We start from the raw sequence: 21478 nt of genomic DNA, 5'->3' as shown, positions 1-21478 counted from the left end.
TCTATGAACTTGTAATGACCTGGAGAATCATAATGGCAGGTCAATTTTAGATTTTAGTGAATATGGTAAAAAAAATAAAAAAAATAAAACAACTGTGGGATTGCACTTTTTTTTGCAATTTCACCGCACTAAAATTTTTTTCCCCCATTTTCCAGTACATGATATGTTAAAACCAATGGTGCCTTTCAAAAGTACAACTCGTCCCGCAAAAAACAAGCCTTCATATGGCCATTTTGACCAAAAAGTGAAAAAGTTATGGCTCTAGGAAGAAGGGGAACAAAATTATGAAAATGCAAAAAACAAAATTACCTCTGGACTTTAAGGGTTTAACTAAGTTGATACCTCATGGTATTTGGCTTTGACAACACTTTATTTATACGGTCATGTGCGGATTACATGCATTTTTAATGCGTGTCTACTACGGAAACACATGAAAAACACATGCTTTTTTATGCATCATTATAATACAAGTCAAAGGGGAAATTTGCACATAAAACTCAGCGTACCTGCAAGAGAAATTGACATGTTTGGGATTTGAAAAATCCACCGCAGGTCAGTTTATGCTGATTTAAAAAAAAAAAAAAAAAAAGTACAATAGGCATGAGATTTCTGTAAATCTCACCTACTTTGCTGGAACTGTAAGGCAATGTGCACATGCTCAGTATTTGGTCAGAATTTTACCTCAGGATTTTTATTAAGGCCACGTTTACATGTTCAGTATTTGGTGAGTTTTTTACCTCAGGATTTTTATTAAGGCCAGGTTTACATGTTCGGTATTTGGTGAGTTTTTTACCTCAGGATTTTTATTAAGGCCACGTTCACATGTTCAGTATTTGGTGAGTTTTTTACCTCAGGATTTTTATTAAGGCCAGGTTCACATGTTCAGTAATTGGTGAGTTTTTAACCTCAGAATTTTTATTAAGGCCACGTTCACATGTTCAGTATTTGGTGAGTTTTTTACCTCAGGATTTTTATTAAGGCCAGGTTTACATGTTCAGTATTTGGTGAGTTTTTTACCTCAGAATTTTTATTAAGGCTGATTTTGGCATGCGTTAGGATGTGCTACATTCATTGCAGGCAATGGCGGCGTTAACGGATCCGTTACATAGCGTTAGTGCCGCTAAGTAACGGATCTGTCAGTGCATTGCCCCCTAACGTAATGTGAACCTAGCCTTACAAATAATGACCAAATACTGAATGTGTGAACATGGCCTAAGTCGCAGCATTGTTGATGCAAGCAAAAATATACAATAACAAAGACTCACCAAAGGCACACAGCCTTACTCATTCTGCTTCCATACCTGGATCACAACCGCTCACTTAAGATTAATCCTCGGTAATGTATATAATCGATTTTGAATCCTTTATGAGATACATACAATAGACATAGACCACATTATTATTATTTTAATTATTGCCATTATTATTCTTTGCATTCATGTGAACTTTAAATTTGGGAATTTTTGTATCTTAAAGTATATTAATGGTAGATTGAAAGGAATCAAGTAAAGGTTCAGAGAACTACATACAAGCTGCACAGAAGTTACACACATTCTAGACTTTACACACATGACACACACACCACTCACATTAGGAACACATTGTGTGCTTAAACTACTCTCACCGGACAGATGGCGCATGTTTGCTAATAGTAAGGCCATGTTCACAAATTCAGTATTTGGTCAGTATTTCACATCAGTATTTGTAAGCCAAAAATCCTGGTTTTGGCTTACAAATACTGAGGTAAAGTGAACGAGGCCTAAGTAGAATACGTGCCGCACCACTCACACATTGGATTAATACATCATAGAACAACTACACATAAAACTTATGCCGCACACGCCACTCACACTTGAAACATAGGTCCCTTGTTGCAAATGCTGCACACGCCACTTTTATTTTTCATAGGACACTGGCCGCATACTATACAATGAACTTTGCCCATGTGTCATCATGTCTAATGGCCCAGGTTGCTGTGTAGCCCTAGTCCAAATATAACAGCAGATTGTGGACATATTTTATAAGGTCACATTATATTTAATAAAATGTAAAAGGTTATATTTTTCACCTATTCCAGATTCTCTAAAAGTTGACTATTGACAAACTAGGATAACTTGTTAGCCTTCATACGATTCTAAAACATTGCATTTGTCACGCAGGAACTCATCACAGCGTGGTATATAGGATTTTTAGTGCTCATCTTTTCATCGTTCCTTGTGTATCTGGTGGAGAAAGAAGCTAACACACAATTTCAAACATATGCAGATGCGTTATGGTGGGGTACGGTAAGTAAAATCAATCTTGAATGGATGGAGATATTGTGCTTGGAAGAAAGTTAAACATGTTTCACTGAAAACAATGAATCATTGATTTCTATATGGAATGGAGGTGACTAGTCATTTGTTCTTCAGGAATGAACAGGTCATCAGTTTTTTTTCAGCTATTGAATTAATTACAAGTGAAAATAAATGGTATAAAATGGGAGTGATTATTTATATGATTTTATATTTCATATCTTGCATGTGGTAAGAGGACAAAAAGCACATCACTGTAATTGAAATGGCCCCTATAATAAGATTTATCTTCAGCTCTTTATGTATACTGCAACAGCTCAATAAAACACGTGCATTAGAAGATGTATACCTGTAATCAATGTCCAGCTCTGGTGAGTTAAGATCTTTAGTTGGAACAAACAGAAAATATGATTTTTTTTTTAATAAATATTAATATTTTTATATTTTTAGTTACTTCAAGTTACAATCCTTTAAAACCTTAAAGAACTGACACTTCTGTTTGAGTAAACTAATTGCATACTCAGCGATATAACAGTTCTTTGTTTTAGAATACCATATCTTCCTGATCCATTGTTATTCTTCCTAGAAATGTGTAAATACATTGACAACCGATTGTTTAGGCCTCTGACAAAGGCAATGTCCACATGCAGTTGCTAATTTATTCCTCTATTTCAAAGAGGAAAAATGGAGGAATAACAGAAACAGAATTGAGACAGGTCCGCTATAGAAAAAGCTAATTTTGCTCTGCCACTTTCCATAGATGTATATACATTTTGTATCATTTTCTCTTTATATAGTGTTTATTTCTTATTCTTTTTTAGGAATGCAAAGCGATGTATTTCAAGTAAATATCTAATATTTGCATTTTTATAACGTTTTTTCATTTTTCGGATTATTGTATTAAACTTTACTTCAATGTATTATTCTTTGTGTGCGCAAACCGCACAGTCAAATGTTAATGCGTTACAGAGATTATTTTAGGGGACATCCAGGGCCCTTAATTACATCATGACTATTAAGTGTGTGAGTGGCTGTAAGGCTCTGTGTGAGTGGCTATAAAGCCCCCGTCACACATAACGATGTCCCAGCAATCCCACCAACGATCCGACATGGATGGGATCACTGGGACATCGTTAGGCTGATCGCTGGTGAGCTGTCACATAGACAGTCCCAGCGATCAGGACCAGCGACACTGGACGCTGGTTTCTAATGTAAACGTCGGGTATCCAGGAGCTGCGGCGTTTACATTAGAATCAGCGTCCAGCGTTGCTGATTGCTGGTCTTTCGCTGCCACACGCAGCGATGCGTGCTGGGCAGTGGGAGACCAGCAATCGAAAAATGGCCCAGGCCGCTCGAGCACGATCAGCGATAAACGGCAGGGGGGGCGGTCGCTGATCCCCATCACGCACAGGGATCTCGCTGGCGAGATCGCTGTGTGACGGGACCCTAAGGCTCTGTTCACACGTAGCTTGTTTGCGGCATTTTCTTCTGCAGCCAAAACCTAATCTCTCAAACTACGTTCCCACAATGATTTTATGTTAAGCTTTTGAAGCTATGTATTTTAGAAAAAATGCAGGTAACCTATTTTACTTAATGTGTACAGAAATGGTGCTGAAAATCATCGACATCAAAAAATCACAGAAAACTCATCGTGGAAACATAGCCTTAGCAGTTAAAAATTTGAAGGGTTTAGTGCTTTTTTGGTGCTTTAACCCCTTCCTGACATCTGGCGTACTATCCCATCCACGGGACCCGGGCCCCTATGCCCATGGACGGGATAGTATGTCATAGAGATCAGCGGTGCTCACGGGCAGAGCGCCGATCGTTGCCAGGTGTCAGCTGATTATCACAGCTGACACCCGGCACTACGTGTCAGGGGCGGTCATGGACGTTAACCCCTGGCACACTGCGATCAAACACGATCGCAGTGTACAAGGGATTTAGGGAGGCATCGGCAGGGAGGGGGCTCCCTCCGTGCTTCCCTGAGATCCCCGAAGCAGCGCGATTTGCAGTGCTGCTGCCGGGGCCTCCTTCTGTGCAGGTCCCCGGATCCAATATGGCAGCGGGAAACTTTGGGGGCCTGCAGGAAGGCGGCTTCCTCACTGCCTGCAGAGCACAGGCATGAGGAAGCCTTGTGCAGCGCCTGTGTCAGATCTCTGATCAGTCACAGCGATCGATCTGTGATGTGTCAGATCAGCAATCTCACACATGACAGTGATGTCCCCCCGGGACAGTGTAATAACATTTTTAAAAAAAAGTGTAAAAATAATTTATAAAAAGGCGCTAAATAAATTAAAAAAAAATATTCCCTAATAAATTCATTTTTTGGAAATAAAAAAAAAAAAAAAAAAAGTACACATATTTGGTATCGCCGCATCTGCAACGACCCGCCCTATAAAACTGTCCCATTAGTTAACCCCTTGGTGAACCCCTTAAAAAGTAAAAATAAAAAACAAAGCAAAAAATAATGCTCTATCATCATACCGCCGAACAAAAAGTGCAATAACGCGCGATCAAAATGACAGATATAAATAACCATGGTACCGCTGAAAACGTCATCTTGTCCCGCAAAAAATGAGCCACCATACAGCCTCATCAGCAAAAAAATAAAAAAGTTATAACTCGCAGAATAAAGCGATGCAAAAATAATTATTTTTTATATAAAATTGTTTTCATTGCATAAAAGTGCCAAAACATAAAAAAATGACATAAATGAGGTATCGCTATAATCGTACTCACCCAAATAAAACCACCTTATCAATTTTACCGCACACAGAACGGTGTAAATGCACCCCCCAAAAGAAATTCTTGAAATGCTGGGTTTTGCTCATTCTGCCTCCCAAAAATCGGAATAAAAAGCGATCAAAAATATCACGTGCCCGAAAATGGTACCAATAAAAACGTCAACTCGTCCCGCAAAAAATAAGACCTCACGTGACTCGGTGGGTCAAAATATGGAAAAATTATAGCTCTCAAAATGTGGTGATGCAAAAACTATTTTTACAATAAAAAGCGTCTTTTAGTGTGTGACAGCTGCCAAACATAAAAACCCACCATAAATAGTAATTCAAACTCCCGTTTATCACCCCCTTAGTTAGAGAAAAATAATAAAATTAAAAAAATGTATTTATTTCCATTTTCCCGTTAGGGTTAGGGCTAGGGTTAGAGTTAGGGCTAGGGTTAGGGCTGAGATTAGGGTTAGGGGTGTGTTGGGGTTAGGGTTGGAGTTAGAATTGGGGGGTTTCCACTGTTTGGGCACATCAAGTGCTCTCCAAGTGCAACATGGCGTCTGATCTCAATTCCAGCCAATTCTGCGTTGAAAAAGTCAAAGGGTGCTGCTCCCCTTCCAAGCTCTGCCATGTGCCCACACGGTGTTTTACTCCCACATATGGGATATCTGCCTACTCAGGACAAATTGCAAAACAACTTTTGGGGTCCAATTTCTCCTGTTACCCTTAGGAAAATAAAAAATTGGGGACAAAAATATCATTTTTGTGGAAAAAAAATATGATTTTTTTATTTTTACGCCCGGGCGTTATAAACTTCTGTGAAGCACTTGGGGTTTTAAAGTGCTCACCACACATCTAGATAAGTTCCATGGGGGGTCTAGTTTCCAAAATGGGGTCACTTGTGGGGAGTTTCAACAGTTTAGGCTCATCAGAGACTCTCCAAACGCGACATGACACCCGCAGACCATTCCATCAAAGTCTGCATTCCAAAACGTCACTACTTCCCTTCCGAGCCCCGATGTGTCCCCATACAGTAGTTTTCTCCCACATATGGGGTATCAGCGTACTCAAGACAAATTGGAAAACAACTTTTGTGGTCCAATTTCTCCTGTTACCCATGGGAAAATAAAAAAATTGGGGACTAAAAGATCATGTTTGTGGAAAAAATCTGATTTTTTTTATTTTCACGCCCAGGCGTTATGAACTTATGTGAAGCCCTTGGAGGTTCAAAGTGCTCACCACACATCTAGATAAATTCCTTGGGGGGGGTCTAGTTTCCAAAATGGTGTCATTTGTGGGGGGTTTCCACTGTTTAGGCACATCAGGGGCTTTCCAAACGTGGCATGGCGTCCAATCCCAATTCCAGCCAAAAAAGTCAAATGGCGCTGCTTCCCTTCCGAGCTCTGCCATGCGCAAATAGTGGTTTACCCCACATGTGGGGTATCAGCGTACTCAGGACAAATTGCACAATACTTTTTAGGGTCCGGTTAACCTTGGGAAAATAAAAATTCGGGGTGAAAAGATCGTTTTTGTGGAAAAAATGTGATTTTTTAATTTTACGGCTGTACGTTATAAACTTCTGTGAAGCCCTGGGAGGTTCAAAGTTCTCACCACACATTTAGATAGGTTCCTTGGGGGGTCTAGTTTCCAAATTGGTGTCATTTGTGGGGGGTTTCCACTGTTTTGGCACATCAGGGGCTTTCCAAACGCCACATGGCGTCCGATCTCAATTGCAGCCATAAAAGTCAAATGGCGCTGCTTCCCTTCCGAGCTCTGCCATACGCCCAAATAGTCATTTACACCCACATATGGGGTATCAGCGTACTCAGGACAAATTGCACAATAACTTTTAGTGTCCTGTTACCCTAGGGAAAATAAAAATTGGGGGTGAAAAGATCATTTTGTGGAAAAAAATATGATTTTTTTAATTGTACGGTTGTACGTTATAAACTTCTGTGAAGCCCTTGTGGGTTCAAAGTTTTCACCACATATCTAGATAAGTTCCTTGGGGGGTCTAGTTTCCAAAATGGGGTAACTTGTGGGGGGTTTCCACTGTTTAGGCACAGCAGGGGCTCTCCAAACGTGACATGGCGTCCGATCTGAATTCCAGCCAATTTTGCATTGAAAAAGTCAAACGGTGCTCCTTCCCTTCTGATCTCTGCCATGCGCCGAAACACTGGTTCCCCCCACATATCAGGTATTAGCGTACTCATGATAAATTGCACAATAACTTTTGCAGTCCAATTTATCCTGTTACCCGTGGTAAAATAAAAAAAATTGGACCTGAAGTAAATTTTTTTGTGAAAAAAGTTAAATGTTCATTTTTTTAAAACATTCAAAAAAAGGGTTAATAAACTTCTTCAATGTGGTTTTGAGCACCTTGGTGCAGTTTTTAGAAATTTGTCACTTTTGGGTATTTTCTATCATATAGACCCCTCATATAGACCCCTCAAAGTGACTTAAAATGTGATGTGGTCTGTAAAAATAAAATGGTGTTGCAAAAATGAGAAATCGCTGGTCAAATTTTAACCCTTAGGCCGGGGTCACACTGGCGAGGAATACGGCCGAGTGAGAGGCGCTAAAAGCACGCATTAGACACGGACCAATGATTCGCTATGGGGTCCCTCGCACCAGCCGTATATTTCTCATCCGTATTCTACGGTACGTGCCAATTGCAGCATGCTGCGATTGTCAGCGTACTACGACCGTAGTACGCCAATGCAAGTCTATGGGTGTGCAAAAAATACGGATTACACACGGACCACACATGTGACTTGCGAGAAATACGCACCCGGTGTCTTTTAGCAAAGGCGGCAATTCAGTGCGCTATACAGTAAACTCACACGGACAGGTTTAATAAAGATACTAAAGAATAGATACAGACACATAGAATACATATCTGTTTAGAAACCCTGTCATAGGGCTCAATTATATGTCCATTTTGCAAGCCTGCGAGAAAATCTTGCAATACGGATGCCATACGGATTACATACGGATGCTGACATGCGCAAAATACACGACCACGCCTTGATTATGGATGACATACGGAGCACTGTTTAGGGGCCATTCAACCGTATTACGCATGTAAAATACTGACCGTATTTTGCGTCGGTTAGTGTGACCCCGGCCTCATAAACCAAAAAAAATTTTGGCTCCAAAATTGTGCTGATGTAAAGTAAACTGTGAAATGTTACTTATTAAGTTTTTTACGTGCCATATCTCTGTGATTTAAGGGCATAAAAATTCAAAGTTGGAAAATTGCGAAATTTTCAAAATTTTCGCCAAATTTCCATTTTTTTCACAATTAAACGCAATTTATATGAATTAGATTTTACCACTAACATGAAGTACAATATGTCATGAGAAAACAATGTCAGAATCAGTGGGATCCATGGAAGCATTTCAGAGTTATTACCTCATAAAGGGACAGTGGTCAGAATTGTAAAAATTGGCCCGGTCATGAACGTGCAAACCACCCTTGGGGGTAAAGGGATTAAATGCTGCATTTTTTACTGCATTTTTCAGAATCCCAAAGTTCAGCTTTGCTTCCACCATACAAGCATGAATAATACATGGGCCTCCAAAGCAAGACGTATGTGAAGCCATAAAATATTTTGCATTGCTTACTTTAAAACATGCAAAAATAATTATTTTTTCTATAAAATAGTTTTTATTGTGTAAAAGCGCCAAAGTATAAAAAATTATATAAATGAGCTATTGCTTTAATCGTACTGACCCGAAGAATAAGGGCGGCGTCACACACAACGTAGAAAAATACGGACCATATTGTACGGCCGCAATTTGCAGAAATGGTCCCTAAATAGTGATCCGTATGTCATCCGTTGTCAGGCTGTGGCTGCGTATTTTTCCCATGTAAGCATCCGTATGTAATCCGTATGGCATCCGTATGCCGAGAGTTTCTCGCAGGCTTGCAAAATGGACATATAATGGAACCCTATGATGGGTTTTCAAACACAAACGAAAGAATAGATATAGACACATAGAATGCATATATATATATATATATATATATATATGTGTGTGTGTATTCTATGTGTCTATATCTATTCCTTCGTTTCTTTATTAAACCTGTCAGTATGATTTTACTGTATCGCGCACTGAATTGCCGCCTTTTCTAAAGGACACCGGTTGCGTATTTCTCGCAAGTCACACATCTGGTCCGTGTGTAATGCGCTTTTTTGCGCACCCATAGACTTGCATTGGCGTACTATGGTCGTAGTACGCTGACAATCGCAGCATGGTGCGATTGGCTCGGCCCGTAAAAAATACGTGAGAAAAATATGGCTGATGGGAGCTACCCCATAGAGAATCATTAGTCCGTGTGCAATGCGTTTTTTTAATGCCTCTCACTCGTCCGTATTTCTCTCTAGTGTGACGCCGGCCTAAAGCTGCCTTACCAATTTTACCACACGCGGAACGGTAAAAATAAAAGCAATTCCTGAATTGCTGGTTTTTGTTAATTTTGTCTCCTAAAAATCGGAATAGACAGTGATGAAAAAATTTAATGTGCCCAAAAGTGGTACTAATAAAGACATCAGCTCGTCCTGCAAAAAAACAAGCCCTCAAATTACTCTGTCGGACGAAATATGAAAAAAATTATAGCTGTCAAAAAGCATCTTTTAGTGTGTGACAGCAGCCAAACATAAAAACCCGATATAAATCTGGTATTGCTGTAATCGCACCGACCCATATAATAAAGTCACCTAATCACTTATACCGCATGAGGAATGGCATAAAAAATAAAATCAATTCTTCACATGCTGTTGATTTTTTCATTCCGCCTCCCAAAGATCGCTGTAAGGCTCGGGGCACATTTATCCTGCACTCTACGCTGAGCGCATACACCGGGTTTTCCATGTAAATTTCTGAAATACGTGATTCAGACAGAACCCCAGCAGAAAATTCCCTATAATGAGGCAGATTGAGGCACTGTGGACGCCATAGCACCTGTAATCCAGGGGGTGTCCTATTTAGGATTGCTTAAAAGTGACGTCGACCACAGTTTTGTGCACTTCTGAAAAGAATGAAACTGTGGAACAGAGACCAGACTGAGTCCAGAGTAACTCTGCTGCCTCACTATAGAGAATGGATCCATCAGGGGTTTCATCCGAATCACGTCACTCAGAGATTTAGATGGAAACCCCAAAGTAAGTGGTCAGAGTAGATACCTGTGATCCCAAGCGTTATCTAAAATGTTCCCAATGAAAGCTTCCACTCAATCCACAAAAAAAGCAAGTCTCCACTCAGATCTGTCATTTGTTAATGGAAATATAGGGGGTTTCCAAGTTACTGATAGCACAAAGGCTCTGGAAAAGCGAAATAGCTCCTCACCTGCCAAAAGAAATTCACCATATTCTCCACTCCCAAATCCAAATGCCCCCTCCCTTCTGAACCCCAGTGTGCCTAAACCACATATAGCACCCACATGTCTGGCATTTTTGTAGTGATGAGAGCCCGCCTAATTTACAGGTGCGTGTCTCCAGAAGCACGGGCTGGGCATAATGTACTGGTCACTACAGCGTACTGGTCACTACAACGGCAGTTTGCAATTTTCACTCAGCAACATACACTGCTATCTGTTTCTGTAAAACATCCATGGAGTCAAAATCATCACTACATCTGTAGATAAATTCCCAAAGGGTTATAATTTCCAAAATGGGGTCACTTTATTATTATTATTATTATTATAGCAGCGCCATTTATTCCATGGCGCTTTACATGTGAGGAGGGGTATACATAATACATACAAGTACAGTAATCTTAAACAATGCTAGTCACAACTGGTACAGGATGAGAAAGGACCCTGCTCGCGAGGGCTCACAATCTACAACGGGATGGGTGAGGATACAGTAGGCGAGGGTAGAGCTGGTCGTGCAGCGGTTTGGTAGATCGGTGGTTACTGCAAGTTGTAGGCTTGTCGGAAGAGGTAGGTCTTCAAGTTCTTTTTGAAGGTTTCCATGGTAGGCGAGAGTCTGATATATTGTGGTAGAGAGTTCCAGAGTAGAGGGGATGCGCGGGAGAAATCTTGTATGCGATTGTGGGAAGAGACGATAAGAGGGGAGTACAGAAGGAGATTTTGTGAGGATGAGAGGTTTCGTGCAGGTAAGTACCGGGAGACTAGGTCACAGATGTACGGAGGACTCAGGTTGTGGATGGCTTTGTATGTCATGGTTAGGGTTTTGAACTGGAGTCTTTGGGTAATGGGGAGCCAGTGCAGGGATTGACAGAGGGGAGAGGCTGGGAAATAGCGGGGGGACAGGTGGATTAGTCGGGCAGCAGAGTTAAGAATAGATTGGAGGGGTGCGAGAGTGTTACAGGGGAGGCCACAGAGCAGGAGGTTGCAGTAGTCAAGGCGGGAGATGATGAGGGCATGGACTAGGGTTTTTGCAGATTCTTGGTTGAGGAATGTACGGGTCCGTGAAATATTTTTGAGTTGAAGTCGGCAGGAAGCGGAAAGGGCTTGGATATGTGGTTTGCAACAGAGATCAGTGTCAAGGATAACCCCGAGGCAGCGAGCTTGTGGGACTGGAGAGAGTGGGCAGCCATTTACTTTAATGGATAGGTCCGTTGGGGGGGTCACGTGAGATGGGCGAAAGATGATTAATTCTGTTTTGTCCATATTAAGTTTTAGAAATCTAGCGGAGAAGAAGGATGAAATAGCAGACACACATTGAGGGATTCTGTTTAGTAGGGAGGTGATATCTGGTCCAGAGATGTAGATCTGTGTGTCATCAGCATAGAGATGATACTGAAAGCCATGAGATTCTATGAGCTGACCGAGGCCGAAGGTGTAAACGGAGAAGAGCAGGGGCCCTAGGACTGAACCTTGCGGGACTCCGACGGATAGGGGGCGCAGTGAGGAGGTGGTGTGCGAATGGGAGACGCTGAATGTCTGGTCTGCTAGGTATGATGCACTTGAGGGGAATTCTGCTTTTTTTTAGCACTTAGGGTCTCTTTTTATGGAATCCACAAACTAGTCTAGGAAAATCTGCACTCCAGGAGACAAATAGCAATATGTCCATCCCGAGTCACTGTATGGCAATGTAGTACTGTATAGCCATATATGGGGTATTTCTACATTCAGCAGAAATTGTGGGACAAATTCTGGTGCCATTTCTCAGAATGAAAATGTAAAACTTGGGTCTAACACACAATCTTGGTGGTAAAAATGTAAACTATTTTTTCTTCACTGCCGAATGGTATAAAAGATTTTGACATGCTTGTGGTGTCAATATAATCACTACATCCCTAGATGAATTCATTGAGAGGTGTAATTGTAAAATGGGGAGTTCCGCTGTTCTGGCATCTCAGGGGCTCTGTCAATGTAACATAGCACTCTCAAACAAGTGCAGCAAAATCTGCACTGTAATGGCGCTACTTCCCTTCTGAGCTTGTCAAAAGTAGTTTTCTACCACATATGGGGTATCGGTGAACTCAGGTGAAATTGAACAACAAACTTTGGGGTCTATTTTCTCCTTTTGCCTTTGTGAAAATACAAAATTTTAGCTAAAAAAGATTTTTGTGGGAAAAATTTTATTTCTTTTATTTTCATGGCTTAAAGATATAAACTTCTGTGAGGCATCTGGGGGTTCAAGGTGCTCAGTACACATCTAGATAAGGTCTAATTTCCAAAATGTTGTCACTTGTGGGGGGTTTCCACTGTTTAGGCACATCAGGGGCTCTTCAAATGCGGCATGGCATCCACTGGTGCTCCTTCCCTTCCAAGCCCTGCCAAGCGCCCAAACAGTAGTATTCCCCCACATGTGGAGTATCAGCATATTCAGGAGAAATTTCACAACAAATTGTATGGAGCAATTTCTCCTGTTACCCTTATGAAGATGCAAAATATGGAGCTAAAAAAGATTTATTTGGGAAAAATGTGATTTTTTTTTTTTTAAATTCCACTGCTTTATGCTATAAACTTCTGTGAAGCACCGGTGGGTTCAAGGTTCTCAATACACATCTAGATAAGTTCTATAAGGGATCTAGATTCCAAAATGGTGTCAGATGGTTTTCCACTGTTTAGGCACATCAGGGGCTCTTCAAACACGACTTGGCGTCCACTAATTATTCCATCAAATTTTGCATTCCAAAAGTCAAATGGTGCTCCTTCTCTTCCAAGCCCTGCCGTGTGCCCAAACAGTTGTTTTCCTCCACATATTGGGTATCAGCGTACTAAGGAGAAATTGCACAACAAATTGTATGCCGCAATTTATCCTTTTACCCTTATGTAAATACAAAGTTTGGAGCTAAAAAGATTTATTTTGGAAAAATGTGATTTTTTTTATCTCCATGACTCTACGTAATAAACTTCTGTGAAGCACCTGTGGGTTCAAGGTGCTCAATACACATCTAGATAAGTTTCCTAAGGGTCTATTTTCCAAAATGGTATCACTTGTTGGGGGTTTCCACTGTTTAGGCACATTAAGGGCTCTCCAAATGCTAAATGGTAACTGCTAATTATTCCAGCATATTTTACATTCAAAAAGTCAAGTGGCGCTTCTTCCCTTTCGAGCCCTGCTGGCTGCCATGTGCCCAAACAGTACATTTCCCCCTCAAATGGAGTATCAGCATGCGCAGGAGAAATTGCATAATAAAATTTATGGTCCATTTTCTCCTGTTACCCTTTTGAAAGTAAAAAGAAATATAGGTCTAAAAGAAAATTTTTGCAAAGAATAGTAAATGTTTATTTTTTCCTTCCACATTCCAAACATTCTTGTGAAGCACCTGAAGGGTTAATAAACTTCTTGAATGTGGTTTTGTGCACCTTGAGAGGTGCAGTTTTTAGCATGGTGTCATGTTTGGGTATTTTCTGTCATATAAGCCCCTCAAAGTCACTTCAAATGTGAGGTGGTCCCTAAAAAAATGATTTTGCAAATTTTGGTTTCGCTGGTCAACTTTTAACCCTTATAACTGCTTAACAAAAAAAATTATGTTTCGAAAATTGTGGTGATGTAAAGTAAACATGTGGGAAATCTTATTTAGTAGCTATTTTGTGAGATATGACCCTCTGATTTAAGGGCATAAAAATTAAAAGTTTGAAAATTGCGAAATTTTCAAAATTTTCGTCAAATTTCCATTTTTTTTGCAAATAAATGCAAGTTATATGGAAGAATTTTTACCACTGTCTTAAAGTACAATATGTCAGAGAAAACATTCTCAGAATCACCAGGATCCGTTGAAGCATTCTAGAGTTATTACCTCATAAACTGACAGTGGTCAGAATTGTAAAAATTGACCTGGTCATTAAGGTGAAAACAGGCTTCGTCTCAAAGAAGTTAATTTGCATAAAAACCTGAAGCAGAAACACAATGTGTGAACATAGCCTAAAGGCCCCGTTACATTTAGCGATGCACCAGCGATCCCAACCACGATATGACCCGGTCAGGATCGCTGGTGCATCGCTAAGTGGTCGCTAGTGAGCTGCCAAACAGGCAGATCTCACTAGCGACGCAGCGATGCTCGTTACTCACCTGTCAGACGTGGCGAGGGTGATGTCTTCCACCCGCGTCCATGGCTCGCTTGTCGGCGCCCGCAGGAAGCCGACGACGAGAAATGGACCAGGCCAACCTCGCGCGATTAGCGATAGCCAGCTGGGGGCCGGTCGTAGGGGAGTGTCACATGTAGCAAGATCGCTAGCGATATCGCTGCTGCGTCACAAAATCGGTGACCGGCCCTTAACACGTATTACTAATTTAATTTAACTGTACTTGGAGTCAGTAGAAACAAAATCACAAGAAGGAATAGGTGTCATATCTTGCAACATCGGCATTTTCTTCACTAAAAATGCTGCAAAAACTGATGGCAGCATATTTTGCTGTGTTTTTGTCCTTTTTCATTGCTTTCCAGGCTGTGGTTTTCAAAATGTAGTCAGGAAAAAAGAAATGTGTATGAGATTTCAGAAGTCTCATAGAAAACAGCTTTTAAATTGCATAAAAAAGCAGCAAAAAAACACTGGAAAAAATACTTATGAACATAGCCTTAATCAGTATTTTGGACCTTTATCTCCTTGCAGTAATTTGATGACTTGTTTGTATCAAAGGATTAAATAAATGTGTAAAACTAAGATTATAATGAATCTTTTCTCATAAAATGATACATCAATCTCTTGAGCTCCCCCTGCCTGCAGATTGTACTGCATTTTCATTTTGATAGGTTTCCTTTAAGTCTCAGCTGCAATGCAATTTAAAGGCACAGAGACAAGAAGGGGTTAAAGTAAAGTTTGACCTTCAGAAAACATACATTTTAATCCTTTTGTAATATATCTTAAAGGGGAAATCTGGGGAAATAAAAAAAAGTATTCAAATTCTTTCATAAATGATAAATCAGACAGTCATAGTATAGGCTAATTAGTGTGACACTGGTTTTGCTGCTGAGTGCTTCACCTCACAGGAGGTCACAAATCAGGGGGTGTAGCCTGCTCCTGGCTTCTAGTAACAGCCAGCCCCCTGATAACATCTTCTAAGGCTATGTGCACAAGCGGCGGAATGGGGTGCGGATGTGGGGAGGAGGACCCCCATACAGTGATTGGGCTGGAACCAGGGGGACCGCCATCAGGGTTGTTGAAGAAACCACATCAGGGGGATTACAAAGGGAGACATGCGACTGAAGTTGTCAGGGCAACAGGGGGCGGGGCGAGGGTAAAAGGAGCAGGGGACGCGCTGAGGTGGCAGTTGGCAGAGAGCCTGACAGGAGAGAGGAAGCCGTGCGGCAGAGAGAGGACTGTGGCAACTGACGGTGTGGAAAAGAGAGACAGGCAGGAGTCTGAAAAAGGGAAATTTGAGACTTACCGAAGGTTGACGCGTAAGAGACTCTCCCCGGGAGTTTCCCCCCGCAAAGATTCAGATAAAGTGACGGCCGCTGATTCCCTCCGTGGTGTGACAGGACCGGGATCTCAGGCGACCGCTGCGACGACACAGCAATCCGGTACAGTGGCCAGGACACTGCCCCCCTGTCTTCTCCCACAGCCGCGGCCCCGTCATCACCGACCTCAGGGGACGTCACCTCGCTATAGGCGGCCGCAGAGCCCATCCCGGTTACTGAGGGGACACTGAGCAGAATTTGTTAACGTTTATGTCTTTTTTGAAACTGCGTCATGACCTGGCTGGGGAACGAGCGCCTCTAAACGGACGCCTGGGAGATTGACCCCCTGAACAGTTTCTTCAGGGCCCGTTGTGCCCCACCGACCCCACTTCTTCAGGGCCTGTTGTGCCCCACCGTGCCAGCTTCTTCAGGGCCCGTTGTGCCCCACCGACCCCATTTCTTTAGGGCCCGTTGCGCCCCACCGCCCAGTTTCTTCAGGGCCTGTTGTGCCCCATCGTTCCGGTTTCTTCAGGGCCTGTTGTGCCCCATCGTTCCGGTTACTACAGGGCCCGTTGCGCCCCACCGTCCAGTTTCTTAAGGGCCTGCTGCGCCCCATCGTTCTGGTCTCTTCGGGGCTGGACAAGCACAAGTCCTTCCGGGAAGTCGTGGATTACAAGGCAGCCACATCTGCAACCCCTGAGTGGTCGTGAACTCGAGCGACGCCCGGAAGGCTAAGTGTATTATAGAGAAAATAAGGACCCTTTTTGTTTTTTTTATGTTGTTTTACGAGTCCCTGCGAGGACAAATAAGTGTTTCCCCTTTTGTCTGATTTAAGCAGTTTTAGCCCTTGCGGCTTTAAAACTTATAAAAGTTTATTTCACCCCACATTCAGTCTCGTGTCTCGTCACTGCATCCTGTGAGCCTGCTCGAACCCTACACTTGGCGTAGTCGGCAGGATGCAGTCTCCGAGCGCGGACAGTGGTAGCCCCGAACATGGGGGAGCTGTAAGCTCTGTAAATAATGAGGGTCCCCGTACCAGCATCTCATTGGGGGCCATGTTGAACAACCTGCCTAGATTCTCTGGCTCAAATACTATGCTATGGAGCTGGACAGAGCGGATGAGGGGGCTTTTTCGGATGCACCCAATGACCCCTGACCTGGAAGCTGAAGTGGCACTCATGGCCCTAGACGGGGAGGTGCGGAGGTCAGTGATGTTGAAACCCCCGGGGCACCGCAACACTTTTGAAAAGGTGTTGCAGATAGTGGAACAGACCCACGGGGATCCCACTAATGTGGGAGAGTTAAGGACCCGACTGTTTAGCCGGATGCAGGCAGAGGGGGAGACGATTACTCAGTATATGAATGTACTCCAAGAGTTGCATACGACTATTGAAAGAAAAGATGGGGTAGGGGTAGGACCTGTTGACATAACCCTACGTGACCTACTGGTGACTGGACTGCGAGATCCACTGATAAAGCAGGCTTTAAGGGAACGGATCAGAATGAATCCCCAAATCGACTTTTCAGAAGTGGGAAGTCAGGCACGGGTTCAGGAGCAAGAGCAGGGGATGGCGGTCCCCGTGGGGAAGGTCCGAGGTGTGGAGGCCTCCTCGAACACAGTTGAGGAACCTCAATGGGTGGAGGAGATGAAGCGTGAATTGAAAAATATAAAGAGCGAGTTGGCTGAAGTAAAGAGAAGAACCGAACCGGAGACTGGACGACCCAGTGCTAATCCCGGTCCCTGGGGGTCACGCTCTCCGCGAGGTGGTCAATCTCTACCGGCCCGGTGTTATGAGTGTGGAGAACCAGGCCACTTCGCCCGAGAGTGTCCGCGGCGTGGGAGAATACCCACCCCGGCGGCCATTAAACTAAAGGGCTCCGGGCTGGGGGGACGCCGCTCGGAGCCGAAAACCACAACTAGGGGTGGTGGAAGTCCCGAAGATTTGGTAGCAAAGTGTCCTGAAGTTTGGGCAGAAGTAGAGGGCCGGGCCGTCCGGTGTCTGGTGGACACGGGGTCACAAGTAACCACTATGCCCGCAGCGTACTTTCAACAAAACTTTCCGGAGGCAGCAAGGCCTCAGTGGGGGCCCATGATTAGACTAGTAGCCGCCAACCAACTGCCGGTTCCGGTTGCCGGGGTAGTGTGGGTGCAGGTGACGTTGTGCGGTAAACCCCTCGGCCGCAGAGGGGTGGTGCTGACTCAAGGAGAAGCTGATCAACGACACCCCGTCACCCTAGGCATGAATATTTTAAAAGAGTTTGGTAACCTGTTGCTTAATGATCCCACACAAAGGACACTGAAGCAGTGGGGTTCTCGCACAGCTCAGGGACAGGTATTCCAGCAGCTGGTGCGAGGTGCGCGGGTGCATCGGGACTGCCAGGAGGGTGAGGCTCTGGGCAAGGTCATCGCGACAGCAGCACCCCTGCTTGTGCTGCCTCCTGGACAGACAGTGGTGGCCCTGCCAATTCGGGCCCCGATACCTTTGGAAGGCGTAGAGGTGCAGGTGGAGCCGTGTCACTCAGAGCACTTACCTCCTGGCATACTGGTGGCCCGTTCCCTCGCTACGGTGCGAAAAGGAACCGCCCTGGTCCGCTGCGTTAACCTTGAAGACCGAGATATCATTCTGAAAGCACGGACTGTACTGGCCAAACTAATAAAGCCTCTAGAAGAAGTGCTGCCCGCTGCTGCGGTTCAATTACGAGTACACCCCGAGGATCCCGGGGAGGTAACAATACGAACCCTACAGGCCCACGAAGTCTCGACACAAGAGAAGGGCCGAAATATTTTGGAGCAGATGCGGGCCGAGCTTTCTGGACTAACTGCGGCCCAACTTTCACAAGTAAAAGCATTGCTGGGACAGTACCATGAAGTATTTGCTAGTCATGAGGACGACTTTGGGTGTACCACCGCCATCACTCATGAGATCCCCACAGCAGGAGCGGCCCCTATCCGAGAACGATATCGACAGATCCCGCCACAACTCTATCAGGAGGTGAAAACTTTGCTGGCTCAGATGCTACAAAAAGGGGTGATACGGGAAAGTCAAAGCCCTTGGGCGGCCCCCATCGTGTTGGTTCGGAAGAAAGATGGTACACTACGATTCTGTGTGGATTATCGTAAATTGAATGCTTGCACTATTAAAGACTCATACCCACTGCCCCGCATAGAAGAATCTCTGTCTGCATTGGGTAAAGCAACATATTTTTCGACCCTGGACTTGGCCAGTGGGTACTGGCAGGTGCCTATGTCAGAAGAGGACAGAGCTAAGACGGCGTTCATAGTGCCCATGGGACTGTTTGAGTTTAATCGAATGCCATTCGGGCTGGCCAACGCCCCCGGGACATTTCAGCGATTGATGGAGCGATGTCTAGGGGATCTCAATTTTGAGGCCACGTTGATCTACCTGGACGACATCATCGTCTATGCCGCCTCCTTCGAGGACCACCTGAAGCGGTTGGGACAGGTACTCAGCCGGCTGCAAAAGTACGGGTTGAAGGTGAAGCCTCAGAAATGTCACCTATTTCGCTCTCAGATTGAGTATCTGGGTCATGTCGTTTCGGCAGAAGGTGTGAGGCCATCCCGGGAGAAGATTGCTGCTATCCAGGAATGGCCTACCCCCGAGACGGTGAAAGACGTGCGGGCTTTTCTGGGGTTAGCTGGATATTACCGTCGTTTCGTAAAGAATTTTGCATGTCGAGCTCGAGCCCTACATGACCTGCTGAAGGGGGCTCCCGCTGGGGCCAATGGGCGAAAAATCCAGTGGCAACACCCTCAGGAAGAGGCCTTCCGAGATCTCAAGGCTGCACTCTCGGATGCCCCAGTGTTGGCTTATGCGGATTTTTCTCAGCCGTTCATCCTGCACACTGACGGGAGTCTTCACGGGCTAGGAGCTGTGTTGTCACAAGTTCAGGATGGCCGGGAAAGGGTGATCGCATATGGAAGCCGTTCACTCCATGACTCCGAGCGTAACCCTGACAATTACAGCTCTTTTAAGCTCGAGCTCCTCGCAGTGGTGTGGGCTATGACGGAGAGATTCGCAGAGTACCTAGCGGGCTCCGAGGTGGTAGTGCGAACTGACAATAACCCACTGGCTCATTTGGAAAACGCCAAGTTGGGGGCTTTGGAGCAGCGATGGGTGGCCCGAATGGCGAAGTACAATTACAAGATTATTTACAAAAGAAGGGCCGAGAATGTTCATGCAGATGCTCTCTCTAGGATTCGACATACAACTCCTGGACAGAATCGAGACGAAGAATTAGAAGGAGAGGAAATACCGTTCGCTCTTACCGCTGCCGTGCTCACCAATGTTGATGCAAAAGTATCTTCCCCAGAGGCCCACAGGGGCATCCTGGAACAATCTCGTAATAAGTGGATACAACAGCAACAAGAAGATGAAGAAGTTGGACTTCTCCGGAAATGGGTCGCTGCTGGTCAATTACCCACTGACACTCAACGACAAGCTTTGACCCAAGACCTGTCGCTGATGCTGCGACAATGGGAGAGACTGATTATCCGAAGGAGATTACTGTACCGTAAGATCACTTCGCAAACAACCTCAACGACTGTTTGGCAGGTGGTTACGCCCGGAGCTCAGCTACACGAACTGGCTCGAGAGGCTCACGAAAAAGGGGCCCACTTTGGAGTCAAAAAGACTTTGCAATGGTTACAACAGAAAGTTTATCACCCACGCTTGTCGGCTGTTGTGGACGAAGTTTGTCGTACTTGCCGCTTATGTGAATTGGCCAAACCGCCTGCTCAGAGGGCCTCAACACAGACGATTGTGACTTCAGAACCCTTGGAGCTCTTGACGGTGGATTATCTGCACATTGGTCCCGCATTCCAGGGATACGAACACTGCCTCGTCATGGTGGATCATTTCACTAAATTCGCTGTGGTCACCCCTACTCGAGACCAGACCGCGGAGTCAGCCGCCTCCGCAATTTGCAGAAATTTTATACAAGTGTACGGCTGTCCTCAACGCATACATTCCGACCAGGGAGCATGTTTTTTGGGGAAAGTTATGGAGGAACTACATCATCTTTATGGGATTGATAAATCCCGGACCACACCATATCACCCGCAAGGGAATGGGGCTTGTGAGCGATTTAATCGGACATTGATTCAAATGCTACGCACTCTGGAGAGTGACAAGAAAGCTCGTTGGCCTGAATATGTTTCTGAATTAGTGTGGGTTTATAATAATCGGGTACATCGAGTAACGGGCTATACTCCTTATTTCCTGCTGTTCGGACGAGAGGGTAAAGGGATCACGGAGGTAGAGTTGGACCCCGAAGAGCCTCGGCCCTGGACCGGAGTGTCGTCTTGGGTCCGAAATCATCGCCACAGGTTGCAAACTCTTCACCGAATTGTACATACCAAACTTCAAGACTGGGAACACCCCGGGAAGAATACAACCTCCCCTCCCCATCTCCAAAGCGGGGACCGTGTGCTTGTACTAGATCAACGCCCCCAGAATAAACTGGAGTCACGTTGGGAAGAGAGTCCTTATCGGGTACTACGCCGTATCCATTCAGAAGGACCTGTGTACGAAATACAGCCCGAGCAGGATGAAACACTGCCCACTCGCATTGTGCATCGTAATATGTTACGCCTGTGTATTTCTTCCGACC

The 21478-nt window shown here is 44.3% G+C and overlaps 1 protein-coding gene across 2 annotated transcripts in view; it reads left to right on the top strand.

Moving 5' to 3' along the window:
* The window catches only part of KCNQ5 (potassium voltage-gated channel subfamily Q member 5), a 1056555-nt gene that overhangs the window by 776007 nt on the left and 259070 nt on the right, over nucleotides 1-21478 (top strand). For both annotated transcript variants that reach the window (XM_073569339.1, XM_073569340.1), the window contains exon 5: nucleotides 2160-2285. In XM_073569339.1, coding sequence (XP_073425440.1) covers nucleotides 2160-2285 — 126 coding nt within the window. The remainder of the gene's footprint in view (nucleotides 1-2159; nucleotides 2286-21478) is intronic.

Source organism: Dendrobates tinctorius, unplaced genomic scaffold, assembly GCF_039654945.1.
Source record: "Dendrobates tinctorius isolate UK_male_01 unplaced genomic scaffold, ASM3965494v1 ptg000024l, whole genome shotgun sequence".
Classification (NCBI taxonomy): domain Eukaryota; kingdom Metazoa; phylum Chordata; class Amphibia; order Anura; family Dendrobatidae; genus Dendrobates; species Dendrobates tinctorius.
This window is presented reverse-complemented; position numbering and strand designations above follow the sequence as displayed.